The sequence below is a fragment of the Scyliorhinus torazame genome, chromosome 11 (genome assembly GCF_047496885.1).
Source record: "Scyliorhinus torazame isolate Kashiwa2021f chromosome 11, sScyTor2.1, whole genome shotgun sequence".
NCBI lineage: Eukaryota > Metazoa > Chordata > Chondrichthyes > Carcharhiniformes > Scyliorhinidae > Scyliorhinus > Scyliorhinus torazame.
Genome location: NC_092717.1, coordinates 11,809,608 through 11,825,777, shown reverse-complemented (window position 1 = coordinate 11,825,777; position 16,170 = coordinate 11,809,608). Strand labels below are relative to the sequence as shown.

The window sequence follows — 16,170 nt, the reverse complement described above, 5'->3', positions numbered from 1 at the left end:
GCCAAAGGCCCTGCTAAGGTGACAACGAGCAATATATAATAACGAGGACACTTCCCCCCCCCGGTCTTCCTATCAAATGTCTGCGGTTAGCCACCTTTCTCTCGCTAGCTGTACGAACAACCTCTTTGAGTCCTGAACTTCTCCTCTCGATCTCACCCTGCACTTATTCATCTATTTGACCATCCAGCCGATTCATCCTATATAACAGTGGATAAACATGTTTAAAAAGAGCAATGTCACCCAATAGGGTTCCCTTGGCTGGTCAGCTATTGAACACCGTTGACCATCTGCTGTTTCTCTGACCATGGAAGCACCATCTGTGGATTGCAATTAAACTTGACTAATGCAGCTGGTGACCTTGGATAGATTTTGTCAAATGTTGCTGAAATAACTGTGGAGGTCAAAGCGATTTCATTAAAATTTATCTCCTTGACTTTTCACATATTGCTATCGACCATTCAATAGGTTGGGGGGAATCCATGACAATGTCAATTATGTTGAGTTGTTGAATAGGGTTGCCAACTGTGCTTCGACGTTTCCTGGAGGCGCCATTGAGTGATTTTCATCTCCGATCGACCAGCCCCCACATTCCCGCCATTGGCTGCCAGCCACGTCCATCCCCATAGGAAATTGAATAAGATCTTCATTACCTGATTGGATGATTCTTGACAATTGGTCAAACGGCCCTTCCCCCCCCCCCCTCCTCCCATGTTCCAGATTGTTATCATTAGTAAACAAATGTAGTTACTTAAAGAAAAGCAACTTTGTTAAAAGTTGTTCTGTTTTTGTGCCTGGGTTTCGCTCACTTCATTCCTGGAGTAGGAGATTTCCAAGTCAGTGCTGAGCCCCAGGTTTGAGCCCCAGGAGCTGTTTCAGGCGTGGCAGTGCAGTGGGGGATGCACTGGGTGTATAGAGGCCCTGGAGTAATGACCAGGTAAGAGAGCAGATTCCACGTTGGGCTGCTGTGAAGTTCATGGGCGAGGTTTTTACCGGCCATTCCCGCCAGTGGGATGTTCCAGTCCTGTCGACGGTGACCCCCCCCCCCCCAAACCAGCGGCGGAGGGTGCAAGCAATGGGACACCCCGTTATAGCGGCGGGACCGGACCATCCCGCCGCTAGCCAATGGCAGGCCGGCTCCAGCGAGCACGCTGTGGGGGGGTGCTGAAAATCCCACCCCATATCTATTTTTGGTAAAGGATTTGCTGATAGGGTGAAATGAAAGCGGGGGAGGGGAAGGGGGAAACGCAAACACTGGAACAGAGCATCTGGGCCGAATGACCTGTTTTTGTGCTGTAAACAATGTGATCAGGTTATATATACCCTCGTCCACCTGTTTGATCACTTTCTCAAACAACTTAATAAGGTTTGTGAGGCACGGCCTACCCTTCACAAAACCGTGTTGACTATCCCTAATCAAATTATTCCTTTCCAGATGATTATACATCCTATCTCTTATAATCCTTCCCAAGACTTTGCCCACAACAGAAGTAAGGCTCACCGGTCTATAGTTACCGGGGTTGTCTCTACTCCCCTTCTTGAACAAGGGGACAACATTTGCTATCCTCCAGTCTTCTGGCACTATTTCTGTAGACAATGACGACATAAAGATCAAAGCCAAAGGCTCTGCAATCTCCTCCCTAGCTTCCCAGAGAATCCTAGGATAAATCCCATCCGGCCCAGGGGACTTATCTATTTTCACACTTTCCAGAATTGCTAACACTGCCTCCTTATGAACCTCAAGCCCTTCTAGTCTAGTAGCCTGTATCTCAGTATTCTCCTCGACAACATTGTCTTTTTCCTGTGTGAATACTGATGAAAAATATTCATTTAGCACCTCTCCTATCTCCTCGGACTCCACGCACAACTTCCCACTACTGTCCATGACTGGCCCTACTCTTACCCTAATCATTCTTTTATTCCTGACATAACTATAGAAAGCTTTAGGGTTTTCCTTGATCCTACCTGCCAAGGACTTCTCATGTCTCCTCCTGGCCCTTCTTAGCTCTCTCTTTAGGTCCTTCCTGGCTAACTTGTAACTCTCAAGCACCCTAACTGAACCTTCATGTCTCATCTTTACATAAGCCTCCTTCTTCCTCTTGACAAGTGATTCAATTTAGTAAACCACGGTTCCCTCGCTCGACCACTTCCTCCCTGCCTGACAGGTACATACTTATCAAGGACATGCAGTAGCTGTTCCTTGAACAAGCTCCACATTTCAATTGTGCCCATCCCCTGCAGTTTCCTTCCCCATCCTATGCATCCTAAGTCTTGCCTAATCGTATCATAATTGCCTTTCCCCCAGCTATAACTCTTGCCCTGCGGTATATACCTATCCCTTTCCATCACTAAAGTAAATGTAACCAAATTGTGGTCACTATCACCAAAGTGCTCACCTACCTCCAAATCTAACACCTGTCCTGGTTCATTACCCAGTACCAAATCCAATGTGGCCTCGCCTCTTGTTGGCCTATCTACATACTGTGTCAAGAAACCCTCCTGCACACATTGGACAAAAACTGACCCATCTAAAGTACTCGAACTATAGCATTTCCAGTCAATATTTGGAAAGTTAAAGTCCCCCATAACAACTACCCTGTTACTTTCGCTCCTATCCAGAATCATCTTTGCAATCCTTTCCTCTACATATCTGGAACTTTTCGGAGGCCTATAGAAAACTCCCAACAGGGTGACCTCACCTTTCCTGTTTCTAACCTCAGCCCATACTACTTCAGTAGACGAGTCCTCATCAAACGTCCTTTCTGCCACTGTAATACTGTCCTTGACTAACGATGCCACACCTCCCCCTCTTTTACCACCTTCCCCGAGCTTACTGAACCATCTAAACCCCGGAATCTGCAACAACCATTCCTGTCCCTGCTCTATCCATTTCTCCGAAATGGCCACAACAGCGAAGTCCCAGGTACCAACCCATGCTGCAAGTTCACCCACCTTATTCCGGATGCTCCTGGCATTGAAGTAGACACAGTTCAAACCACCTTCCTGCCTGCCGGTACACTCCTGCGACCTTGAAACGTTACTCATGACCTCACTACTCTCAACCTCCTGTACACTGGAGCTACAATTCAGGTTCCTATTCCCCTGCTGAGTGTTCTCCTCAGGGGAAGAGGCAGGATACTGAAAATGTGCTGCAGTTTGTAGGCTCCAGTTAGTAGGGATCAGAAAAAATCCTGGGATCCATTCACTGCAGCTGAGGGCTGCAGTTTGGACCTCGTATGGCTTGCAGCTCTTGGAGAAGCCCTGGAAATCATTTGGTGCATGTTAGGACTCAGGTGAAGCCCTGGGGATCTGTGAAGGTGACAGAAGGTTACTGGTTCCAAGTTGGACAGGGTTACGACTCAGAAGAATTCTAGGAGCCATTAGTTAAAATTAACCATTTTAGCTTGGTGCAACCAGGAAATGTGTTCAAAGAAACCCAGTGGTATTGCCAATTTAGTAAAGCTAGTTGTCTGCAAAAGAGCTGGAAGTGTGCCGGTAATTTGAAGAGGAGTGCAGTCTCAGGAGCAGGGATTGAACCATCAGGAGGTAAACAGTCGATGAGGCAGTCTGCTTTGGAGTGGCTTTTGAGGAAATTCAGAGGCTAGATCTCCAAAAGTGAAAATTTGAAATCCCTGATGAGGAAGATGGAATTTTAACAGGATCATGTGACTCACAGTGGTCACTGACATCTGGGCGAATGGGTCACATCTGCCATTTAATGAGCAGTGTGGTGTGTTTGACCACAGTTTGCCTCCTGTTAATTCTGAATGTTAGAATATAAGATAGATATTGTAGATTGTTTTACTTTTCTGACTTTGTATGTTATAGGTTATTTTATTTGGTTAAAACCATGGAAAATTGAGGCATTATTCTCTCAGTACATATCTGGGGTTTCAAACATTGTCTACTTAACAGTTACTGGCCCCTAACTGGATTGTAACAACTTGTAACATAATGTTCAGGTCTACACATTTTTCAAGTAATTCATAATATGTACAAAACTCTGGGAAGAATTGAGGGAAATAATACATCATCACAACCAGTGATGCTGACTTAATTCTGTTTGTTTTGTTCTCTTCGATTATAGGCTGTGGCTGCTCCTTTGAATGATAGGTTCAACTAATGAGCCCAACCACCAAGAGACCGAACTCTGAGCATGTTTGACCGTTGAACACCGATGAATGATGGCGTTTGAAGGGGTTAAAGGGTGTTGGTGATAAGGCCAATGGGTTCTCGGGAACAAACGGTCAAGAAGGAGCCTCGCGTAGTAGCTATGATGGTGCCGCCAAGCAAGCGTTTGAGGAACAAGCCAGCTGTGAAGGATCAAAAAGACTCAGAATTTCAGGGAGACAAAGAGGCAGAAAACCTGGGCACGGTACATCCTGCCCAATGTGGCGGAGATGATGGCGACGAGAGGAAGGTTGAAAAATTCACGTGCCGCATTTGTGAAAAGAGCTTCACCTTCCTCAGCGTGCTGTCGGTCCACATGCGGACACACACTGGCGAGAAACCCTACAAATGTCCGTATTGCGACCACAGAGCGTCTCAGAAAGGGAATCTTAAAATACACATCCGGACCCACAAGATGGGAGACTTGAGCGAGGGGCATGAAAAGAATTTGAGAGAGCAACAACTGAAAGAGCTCAATGCCCCAGAGAGCTGTGATGTGTCCAGCAGCTCCACTCAGGGTGCCTCATCCTGGGGTAAGGCAGGGAATGGCTTGACAAAGGCAGAGGATGGGAAGATCGTTCTAAGGAGGCTGAAGAAAGAGAAGGAGGTTCTGCTGAACGCCAGTGACAGTGCCTTCACATTCCAATGTTCGTGTTGTAAAGCAAGGTTTGAGAAGCAGGACCAATTAGACCAGCACGTCCAACTACGACACCAGTCGTACAAGTGCAGACTGTGTGAGTACGTCACACTCAGGGACGATGAATTGCTCAGCCATATCGAAAAAATCCATATCACCCTGGAGATGCCAAAAAATGAAGGCGAGAGTGACAAGGTTGAACAGCCCGCCAGCGAGTTCACGTGTGAAATGTGCCATCAGACCTTTACCCAGTCCTGGTTTTTGAAAGCCCACATGAAGAAACACAGCAGCTCCTTTGAGTATGGTTGCCACGTCTGCGGGCGTAGGTTCAAGGAACGCTGGTTCCTCAAGAACCACATGAAGGTGCACGGCGCCAGGAACAGGAACCGGAACAAAGTCAGTAAAAGCGACTCGGAGAGCTTAGCCACCATTAACAACGTGGTGCAGGAGGACGGAATGGGCATTGCATTCTCGCAGTACAAAATCTGCATGAAATGTGGCTATCTGTTCCCGAGCAGCGAAAGCTTACAGGAGCACGAGAAACTACACTTCAGAACATCCGAGGAGTGCTCTGAAGAACAGGCAACGGTTGTAAGGAAGGCAGTAGTTAGCGACGCCACTGAAAACTCTACAAAGGACAGTTTCCTCAGGTCTCTGAACTTGAGGCCGTCTGTGACACTGGACACTTTTGCAAGCCGCTTGTTCGCAAAGGGCATTGCTGAATTAGACCCTGTGAGTAGCTATCAAGCTTGGCAGTTAGCCACCAAGGGAAAAGTGGCAGAACTCACTGAATACGCAAGGCATAGTGGGTTAGACGTGGATCTCCCTGAGACCGATATAACATATGGTAGCGATAAAGGAGAAGGCATTTTCATTGAAGCTGAGAAGCGCAAACGAGAACAGGACACCCAAAACAGCAATTATCCAAAGAGACGCACTCGGACGAGTAGTGCACCAGAGAAAGATAGTCAGTCGGCCAACTCTGGAGAGAGCGGCACTGACTTAAGATCCATGTCTCACCATGGCAGGAGATCATCGCAGAACAAAAGCACGGAGTGTTTGGAATGCGGGAAGGCATTCCGGACCTATCATCAGGTGGTGCTGCATTCCAGAGTTCACAGGAAGAAGAGAGGGAGTGGGCGTGAAGGTGCCGGGGCATGTCAGGACTTTAGGCCTGGTTCCACGAGCGAAGTGGACTCCACTTCAACCAGCAGGCCCAGCACGCCGAGCTCAGTCTCAGCCCCAGAGGATGCGCTGGCACCGGGGCTGGGGGAAGCAGACACAGACAGCTCGGAAGAGGGAGCAGAGATGCAGTTGGTTAATGACGCACAGGCAGAATCAGAAAGAGGTAAGAAGGCGTCATTGGAAAAGTATATACAGGTGCCATTAACGGGTCTGTAAGGATGCCATTGGAAGGGTATGCACAGGTGCCATTGTGAGAAAGCACACTGATACGACAGAACATGGCATGTCCTGGTTGGACTTCTTGTCTGATCTTCATTTCTCTCTTGTCTGGCCTCCCAACCTGTACCCACTGTGAACTTTAGCCCTCCATCCTAACTCATACCAGGTCCTGCTCACCTATGAACTCTCTGCTCAATCCGACTCCCACTCTGGCAACACGTTGATCTCAAAAGTTCCATCTTCTTTTCAAACCCTCCCATGATCTTTTCCTTTCTTATCTCTTTAAACTCATGCAACCCTCCGAGATCTCCGTACTCCGCCAATCATGGCCTCTTGCATGTGTCTGATTCCATTTGTCTGATCATTGGCTGCTGGCCTTCAGCTGATTGGGGCCTTGGCTCTGGAATCTGCTCTCTGCTTCACCATCTGTCTCTCTTCCTTCAAGACCATCCTTAAAAGCTACCTCTGTGACCATCCGCCCCAATGTGCTCCTTTGTGGCTTGGTGGGAAGGTAAAGAGATGGAAGGGGGAAGAGTCTCAGTGTTGGTGACCAAGAAGGTCTTGAGCTCCTGCACATAACTGCTGGAGAATAGGGCAGAGGAGTATGGGTGAAGGAGATGCCATGTGATGGGGATGAGAAGTTGGGGGCCAGTTTTATATTCCAGGCGGATCACGGAATAGTGCTTTTCTGAATTTGTGAGTTTGCAAACGACAAAATATCTGTGAGGGTAGTCAATAATAAAGGGGCAGCACGATGGCACAGTGGTTAGCACTGCTGCCTCACAGCTCCAGGGAGCCGAGTTCAATTCCAGCCTCGGGTGACTGTCTGTGCGGAGTCTGCACGTTCTCCCCGTGTCTGCGTGGGTTTCCTCCGGGTGCTCCGGTTTCCTCCCGCAGTCCAAAGATGTGCTGGTTAGGTGGATTGGCCAAGATAAATTGCCCCTTAGTGTCCAAAAAGGTTAGGTGGGGTTACTGGGTCACGGGGTTGGAGTCTAGGCGTAGGCATAAGTAGGGGGCTCTTTCCAAGGGCCAGTGCAGACTCGATGGGCCGAATGACCCCCTTCTGCACTGTAAATTCTATGATTCTATGATTGTATGACTGTGACAAATTACAAGAAGGTAACAACATAATTGGCAAATTAATTTCAACATAACAAAGTGTGAGATATTACATTTTGGTAGGAAAAACTAAGGAGGCCACACGACAATACTTGGCTACTCGGAATCCAAATGGGGTAGTGGAACAAAGGATTCTGGGAATAGAACACAAATCACTACAGGTAGCAACACAGGTTAACAAGGCTGTATATAGAAAACAAACACTGTGGTTTGTTTTTCGAAGGATAGAATTGAGAAGTGTAGAAGTCAGGCTAAAATTATACAGAACCTTGTTTCGCCTACATTTGGATTATTGGGTGCAGTTCCGGTCACCATATTATAAAATGGATATAGAGGGTGCAAAAATGATCTACGAAGATTATAGCAAAATTGGGAGGCAGTACTTATCTCGAAGGGATGAACAGGCTTGCTCTCTTTTGAAACAGTATGAAGTCTTACAACACCAGGTTAAAGTCCAACAGGTTTGTTTCGATGTCACTAGCTTTCGGAGCGCAGCTCCTTCCTCAGGTGAAGGAGCAGCGCTCCGAAAGCTAGTGACATCGAAACAAACCTGTTGGACTTTAACCTGGTGTTGTAAGACTTCGTACTGTGCTCACCCCAGTCCAACACCGGCATCTCCACATCATCTCTTTTGAAATATAAAGATTGAGGGGTGACCAAATGCAGGTCTTTTTAAACTTCTGAAACATTTAGATAGAGTAGTCACGGCGTTACGACCACAGCAGATTTTATTTGCTTAGCAAGTCAAGTCCCAGAGGGGATATTGTCTTACTGATCATAGCCCTTTTCTTTCATATTCAGAAAATTAGAAAAAGAATACTGATCTCAGGGACATAGAATTCCAGTCACACTTTTGGGATTTTTAAAATTAAAAGATATATTAACAAGAAGAAAAGAAAACGTAAGAACACAAGATTAAAATGACACAGTTAAAACAATCTTACAAAAGATCCCCCCAAAAAAGCCAACTTAGTCAGGACACATTAGTAAATACCTTCTTGGCAATACTCCCTTATCGACTTTTGACTCTAAAATCCAGTAATATCACCCAAGGCAAAACCACTGTCACTTTAGTAAAGGTATACCACAGGACTTCTCACCCTGTTTCACACTGCTGTGGAAATACAAGAACATTCAGAAACAAGACTGTCTTTTTGAACAAACGCTCTTTTGGTTTCTGGATGGCTAGTTCAGATTTTGCACCTTCTCTTAGCACAGAGTTTTCCCCAGGATGCCTTCCCCACGCAGCCAACCTAACTCACCATCTCTCCTGAAATATCCCTTTTCCTTTCAACTTCGATTCCATTGTCCCCAGCACCTCTTCGAATTTAGCTTTTCCAAAAATATAAAAACTTCTCGCGTCTTTCCATTGCCTCCCCTTTTGTGTCAAACAAACTTCAATAACCTTCCCATGTTTACTTATGAAACCTTTGTAAGTTGTAAAACTTCTTTATTCTCCTTTGAAATTCAACAGCCGAAAAACCAAGTCCCTGCCAATCTTCTAATGCAAATTTCTGAACCTCACCTATCTACTTTCAAATCCACTTCAACATGACCTGATTACAAATGTACGCATTTAGCACCTTTTACCCCTTTATCACTCAATTCTCTCAGACCAAATGTCTCCATTAACCTTTCTCCGGCTTAATGAAATCTTATAAACGCATACCTTCTTTACAGAATTCCGCAGTATTCCCCGAAATTTTTTTAAAAAATAACATCCATCCTCATAACAGAGAGAAGAATGTTTCCACTTGTAGGAAAGAGCATAACAATATATGATAGTCACCAGGAAAACCAGTAGGGAATTTGGAAAAATTCTTCTTTACCCAGATGGTGGTGAGAATCTGGAAATCACTACCACAGGGAGGGGTTGTGGGGAATGTTATGGATATATTTCTGGGGAAGCTGGATAAACACATGAGGGAGAAGGGAATAGATGGTTATTCTGACACGAGTTAGATGAGAAAGAATGGAGGGAGGCTCGTGTGGAGCATGGACCACTACGTGGGTTGAATAGCCTGTTCCTATTCTGCATCTTCTGTGCAATTCTACGTAATCAAGCCTATGACCTGCCTTAGGATGTTGTACCATGTTAAAGTTCCAAAATTAAGGCACTAAGTGATTCTTGGATGGAATTTGATGACAGGGCACAAAGTCAGACCTAACATTCCGCATTTTAACTCGGGATGGGTTTGGAAGGCAAGATGTGCCACCTACGCGAATCAAGGCTGGGATTATCTCCCCAGGCCTCAGCTTTACAGGCTCTTTCGGTGGCCCAATGCCCCCCCACCCACCCCTCAGCCTAACTCAGTGGCCGGCAGCAGCTGGCAGCCATGTGGGCACCAGTTGCCACAGGCGACCAGAAGGAAAAGGACCCAGGTAACTGAGCTAAGTAGTTGCTGGGGCTCGAGTGGAGGAGAAAAGCCAAATTCTTAAATTCCATCCAGACCCAATGTCATCAATGCATAACGCCTATCAGAGTACAGTGGGGCAAAAACTAATAAACAACAATAACGTAATAATCTTTATTGTCACAAGTAGGCTTACATTAACAATGCAATGAAGTTACTGTGAAAAGACCCTAGTAACACATTCTGGCGCCTGTTTGGGTACAGTGAGGGAGAATTCCCTGGATCGAAATTGGACATTCTGCCCGTGTGGAGTTTGCACATTCTCCCCGCGTCTGCATGGGTCTCACCCCCACAACCCAAAAAGATGTGCAGGGTGCGTCAATTGGCCATTTTAAATGACCCCTTTATTGGAAAAAAAAGAATTGGGTCCTCTAGGTTTATTTAAACAAAGAAAAAAATAACCTGCCTCTTTGGCCAAGCCGTTGGTTCTCTGACCAAATATTGCCTGTTCTGGCTTGGTGTCGTATTTTGTTTTCTATTGATCCTGAGAAGTGACTTGAGATGGTTTATTATGTTGAAGGTGCGATATAAGCTGTTGTTGTTGGGACAGGGTAGAATGATAGCTGAACCCCGAGTCTATTATTGGAGTTCTATCTCTGCCGGTTGGAACTACTGTGTGCCTTCCCATAGGTTCCTCCTTCTCTCACTTGAATGCCTGTCAAGAAGAGTCGGCTAAAATTGCAATCTGCTGGAAAGTTAACTGGATCAACCTGGGCCATTTAAATTGTCAGCCCTCCCGAACCTATCTGACCGAAGTGTTGGGTTTTTAATTCCGCTCCCCATCCTCCACCAATTGTAATCCACATTGAACACTTTATTTTATCTCACATTTGCGCTGCAAAACATTCCTATTCAATTCTGCATGCTGTTCCTTTTTGCGAGTCACAGCGTTCCAGAAAGACCATAAGACAATTAAGGGCAGCACGGTAGCATAGTGGTTAGCACAATTGCTTCACAGCTCCAGGGTCCCAGGTTCGATTCCCGGCTGGGTCACTGTCTGTGCGGAGTCTGCACGTTCTCCCCGTGTGTGCGTGGGTTTCCTCCGGGTGCTCCGGTTTCCTCCCACAGTCCAAAGATGTGCAGGTTAGGTGGATTGGCCATGCTAAATTGCCCTTAGTGTCCAAACTTGCCCTTAGTGTTGGTTGAGTGGGGTGACTGGGTTATGGGGATAGGGTGGTGTGGCCTTGGGTAGGGTGCTCTTTCTAAGAGCCGGTGCAGACCGGATGGGCCAAATGGCCTCCTTCTGCACTGTAAATTCTACAATCTATGACATAGGAGCAGAATTAGGCCATTCGGCCCATCGAGTCTGCTCCGCCATTCGATCATGGCTGATATGTTTCTCATCCCCATTCTCCTGCCTTCTCCCCGTAACCCTCGTTGCATTAAAAAGAAAAACAACTCAGTCCCCCTCCTGTTCTTCTCTTAATCATCTCCAATCTGTGCCCACTGCTTACTCATCCTCCGCCTCTTTATTTACTCCGTCAAAACCCTTCATTCTCAAACTAATTCAAGTCCAGAACAACTTACAGAAGTAGAAAGTGCAGGTGCCGTGGTGATTGTGACAACTTGCGCACAGTTTGGAAAATATTATCATTTTTTTTTTTTAAATGGCTTCATTGCAACGTGACACGTGGTGATAGATCCCAGAGTGAAGGTTTAGAAGAAGTAAATATGCTGCACTTTGTTAATAAGTGTATTCGTGAAAGTTACAGGTACTAACGTGTGATTAACAACCTGAATTACAAAAGTGTGTGTTAAAATCCAACCGCCTGTAACACATTTTCGGTCAGTTATCATTTGCTGTTAATTAACTTTTGGGGATAATGTTTTCTGCGTCATGCAATCAAACATTTAAATTGAAACCTGTTTTTAACATAAGTTATTGCTTTAATTACGTTCGCTCTGTAATGATGAATGTTGCAGCATGCTTTAAAGTTTAATGGGGGCTAAGGCAGTCTGTGGAAGGCGATGCAGTGTAATACCTCAGTCAGTTCTCTGCCCCCACACATACCAGTGTAAAACATTGCGGGGTATCTATCATCACCATGTTGACTTCATTGCTAAACCTCAATACCAGCGGAATAAAATGCATTAATACAGCTTTGACATTAATCCAGTCTAACTGAACATAACGAACATTGCGAGCGATTGAACCCTGAAAGGGGGAGGTTCCTGCTACAGCGATTGGAGTAGAGCAGATTTAGGGGCAGAACGGTTACGTAGTGGTTAGCACTGCTGCCTACGGCGCCGAGGACCTGGGTTCAATCCCGACTCTGGGTCGCTATCCGTGTGGAGTTTGCACATTCTCCACATGTCTGCGTGGGTCTCACCCTCACAACCCAAAGAGGTGGAGGGTAGGTGGATTGGCCACGCTAAATTGCCCCTTAATTGGAAAAAACATAATTGAGTACTCTAAATTTAAAAACAAAAATAAAGCAGGTTTTAGACGGGGAGTAAGCAAATTGACAGAGGTAGGAGAGACTACCAAATCAGACTGCGGATCAACTTGCAACAAATAAAGCACCTTCCACAACTTCCGCTCAGCCCAATGCACTTTACCACCAGTGAAGCACTTTTTGCAGTGTAGTCACTGCTGCAATGTAGGGTGAGTGGCAGCCAATCTGTGCACAGCAAGATCCCACAAATAGCAATGTGATGGGTAATCTGTATTTTAGTGACACAGGATGCTGGAAAAACTAAGCAAGTCTGGCAGCATCGCTGGAGAGAGAGAAAGCAGAGTTAATGTGTCGAGTCCTTATGATCCTTCATTAGAGCTAAAGAGAGGGAGAAAAGTGTTGGATATTAAATTGTAGCTGTGGGAGTTCACAACAAGATTTAGCAACACTAGGTAGCCCAATGTGGGTGTTGTTACATTGAAACAATTTTAAAAATGGAATATTTATAAAAAAGATTTAACATGGAGGAGAAAGGTCACAGTTGTTCTATATTATTGCATTTTAGTGATTTTGGTTAAAGGATTAATATTAGCCTATAATATAATATAAGACCCTTGCCATCCAAGGCAGTCTTGTGGATAATTGCCTCGCCATCCTGATTTTAACGAAAACTTGGCTCATGGATGGTGACACTTTACCCTTCGCCTGAGGTGTGACGATCAGGCTAAACTACCACCAGTCAACTCTCCCCCTCAGGAGAAAGCAGCCACTGTGGTCACCTGAACTGTGGCAACTTTACCTTACCTTACCTTTACCCATGCCTCCCCAATCATGACAGAATTAAGCTTGTGGACCACACAGCAAAGATTGCATAGTGGGTTCCAGTATTTAATCTGTCACTTAGCTCGCATTGGTATGCATTAACAGACTATTTAAATAACAGGTTAGTTTTTGGTACAACGCAGCTCCGTTTCTCGCTGCACTTTCTCCTTTGTGGTCTGTCTGTGGTGAGCGATTATCAGTGGTCACCTTTCCTGGTCTGCCATTTCCGTTTCTAACTTTCTTTCAAGCTATTTTGTACCATTTGGTTAGACGACACATTCCCCCCTCAGCTGCTAAGTTAACTGAGCTTCTTTTTGTACAAAATACTACAAACCGCTGACAACACAGTCGCAGACCATTCAGTCCCACTGGTCCATGGCACGTTTTGTACTCCACGGGTCTCCTCTCACCAATCTTCACCTCACCCCATCAACATAACCTTCTGTTCCATTATCTCTCTTGCCTTTATCGAGCTTCCCTTGAATGTACCTATGCCATTCACCACAGCGATTCCTCTGGGAGTCAGTCCCCTCGTTCTGACCACTCTCTAATTTGCATCCCGACTTTTCAATCAGATCTATGCGCGACCATTGCACATTTAGGGATCCTCATTCTGGCCTCATCTGTTGAAACATCTCACGTACATCAAAACCACTAAATACTAGAGAACAGAACTCCAGCCTGTTCAAACCTCCCAGTTCAGGTGTCTTTCTAATGAACCTTTTTTTGCATCCTCTACATGCTCGTTCAGAACTGTTCACAGCAACTAAAATCCTCCAGGCAACACATTGACAGATAATCTGATCTTTTATACCCAACAAACCAATTAAAGGAATAGAATTTGACTAAGCAAATATATCTTGGATGACTGTTGGTTAAGGTTTAGCTATGAAGAGGCAGCACAGTAGCCTTGTGGATAGCACAATTGCTTCACAGCTCCAGGGTCCCAGGTTCGATTCCGGCTTGGGTCACTGTCTGTGCGGAGTCTGCACATCCTCCCCGTGTGTGCGTGGGTTTCCTCCGGGTGCTCCGGTTTCCTCCCACAGTCCAAAGATGTGCAGGTTAGGTGGATTGGCCATGATAAATTGCCCTTAGTGTTCAAAATTGCCCTAAGTGTTGGGTGGGGTTACTGGGTTATAGGGATAGGGTGGAGGTGTTGACCTTGGGTATGGTGCTCTTTCCAAGAGCCGGTGCAAACTCGATGGGCCGAATGGCCTCCTTCTGCACTGTAAATTCTATGAAAGAAAAAGAGAGATTGGATAGACTGAGGTTGTTTTCCTTGGAGCAGAGGAGGCTGAGAGGGGGGACATGTTTGAGATGTATAACATTGTGAGGGGCATAGATAGGATAGACAGGAAGAAACGTTTCCCCTTGGTGGAGGGATCGCTGAAAAGGGATCGGAGGAAAAGACTTTTCACCAGGAGTGTGGTGGGAGTCTGGAACCCGCTGCCTGAAAGGGCGATGGAGGCAGAGACCCTTATAAGACTCAAGAAGAATTTAGATGTACACTTGCGATGCCAAAGCAGACAGGGCTACGGGCCAAGTGCTGGAAAACGGGGTTAGAATAGTTAGGTCGTTGTTATTGACTGGCGTAGATGTGATGTGCTGTAGACCTCTATGACTCAGGTATATGACACCATGATGCTTTGGGGTATTCTGATAATTTAATCAGAAAGTCTTCAATGCACAGTGTACCACAGAATAACTGTTAAGCATGTAGAATGCTTCTATTGTTTCCTTATCTAATTAGCAATCTGCCTGAATTTCAACAGGGTGCTTACCTCGGAGGATATGCAGTGTAGGCTACTGCAATGTGCACTGGGTCATTCTCTCTTTATTTCCTTTGTTCTTTCGTGGGATGTGGGTGTTGTGTTGTCCATCCTGAATTGCCATTGAACTAAGTGGCTTGCTGGGCCATTTCGGGGGGCAGTTAAGAGTCAGCCATGTTGCTGTGTGTCCGGGGTCACGTGTAGGCCAGATTTCACTGTAGGTGAAAATCGCGAAAGTTTTTATTCATTCACGGGATGCGGACGTCGATGATGAGCCCAGTATGTATTTCCCAATCCTTGATCACAGCCCAGTGATTTACCAAACCAATTCAGTTAAGAGTCAACCACATTGCTGGAGATCTGGGGCGAGATTCTCCGACCCCCCGCCAGGTCGGAGAATCGCCGGGGGCTGGCATGAATCCCGCCCCCGCCGGTTGCCGAATTCTCCGGCACCGGATATTCGGCGGGGACGGGAATCGCACCGCGCCGGTTGGCGGCCGCACCCCCCCCCCCCCCCCCCCCCCGCCCTGCAATTCTCCGGCCCGGATGGGCCGATGTCCCGCTGCTAGAATGCCTGTACCGCCGGCGTAGATTAAACCACCTACCTTACCGGCGGGCAAGGTGGCGCGGGTGGGCTCCGGGGTCCTGGGGGGGGGGGGGGACGCGGGGCGATCTGGCCCTGGGGGGTGCCCCCACGGTGGCCTGGCCCGCGATCGGGGCCCACCGATCCGTGGGCGGGCCTGTGCTGTGGGGGCACACTTTTCCTTCCGCCTTCGCCACGGTCTCCACCATGGCGGAGGCGGAAGAGACTCCCTCCACAGCGCATGCGCGTGGATGCCGTGAGCGGCCGCTAACGCTCCCGCGCATGCGCCGCCCGGAGATGTCATTTCCGCGCCAGCTGGCAGTGCGGAAATCAGTCCGGCGCGGGCCTAGCCCCTTAAGGTTGGGGCTCGGCCCCCCAAGATGCGGAGGATTCTGCATCTTTGGGGCGGCGCGATGCCCGACTGATTTGCGCCGTTTTGGGCGCCGGTCGGCAGAAATCGCGCCAATACCGAGAATTTTGTCCCTGGAGTCACATGAAGGCCAGACCAGGTACGAAAGGCAGACTTCCTTCTCTAAAGTACGTTGGCGAACCAGATGGGTTTTTAATGACAATCTGGTAGTTTCATGGGAATCATTAGTCACACTAGCTTTTCATTCCACAGTTTACTGACTTAATTGAATTTAAATTCTCTCAGCTGTTTTGGGGGGGATTAGAATTCATGGGCGGGATTCTCCGATCCCCCGCCGGATGGGAGAATCGCCAGGGACCGGCATGAATCCCGACCCCGCCGTCCTCCTAATTCTCCCACCCCCAAAAAATTGCCCCAGCGTGAGTTGCGCCGCCCGCCTTGGAGAATGGCAGGGTCCGGCGCGACTCAATGGGCCCCGGGGCTGACCGA

General features: G+C 47.0%; 1 protein-coding gene and 1 long non-coding RNA gene across 3 annotated transcripts in view; one reads left to right on the top strand and one right to left on the bottom strand.

The window, feature by feature from the left end:
- The window catches only part of znf516 (zinc finger protein 516), a 217,695-nt gene that overhangs the window by 104,316 nt on the left and 97,209 nt on the right, over nt 1-16,170 (top strand). For both annotated transcript variants that reach the window (XM_072466955.1, XM_072466954.1), the window contains exon 2: nt 4,085-6,152. In XM_072466955.1, coding sequence (XP_072323056.1) covers nt 4,223-6,152 — 1,930 coding nt within the window. In that variant the 5' untranslated portion in view covers nt 4,085-4,222. The remainder of the gene's footprint in view (nt 1-4,084; nt 6,153-16,170) is intronic.
- Nucleotides 1-16,170, bottom strand: part of LOC140385125 (uncharacterized) — a 67,042-nt gene that overhangs the window by 29,351 nt on the left and 21,521 nt on the right. The window contains exon 2 of the long non-coding RNA XR_011933294.1: nt 14,741-14,943. This is a non-coding gene — a long non-coding RNA (uncharacterized lncRNA). The remainder of the gene's footprint in view (nt 1-14,740; nt 14,944-16,170) is intronic.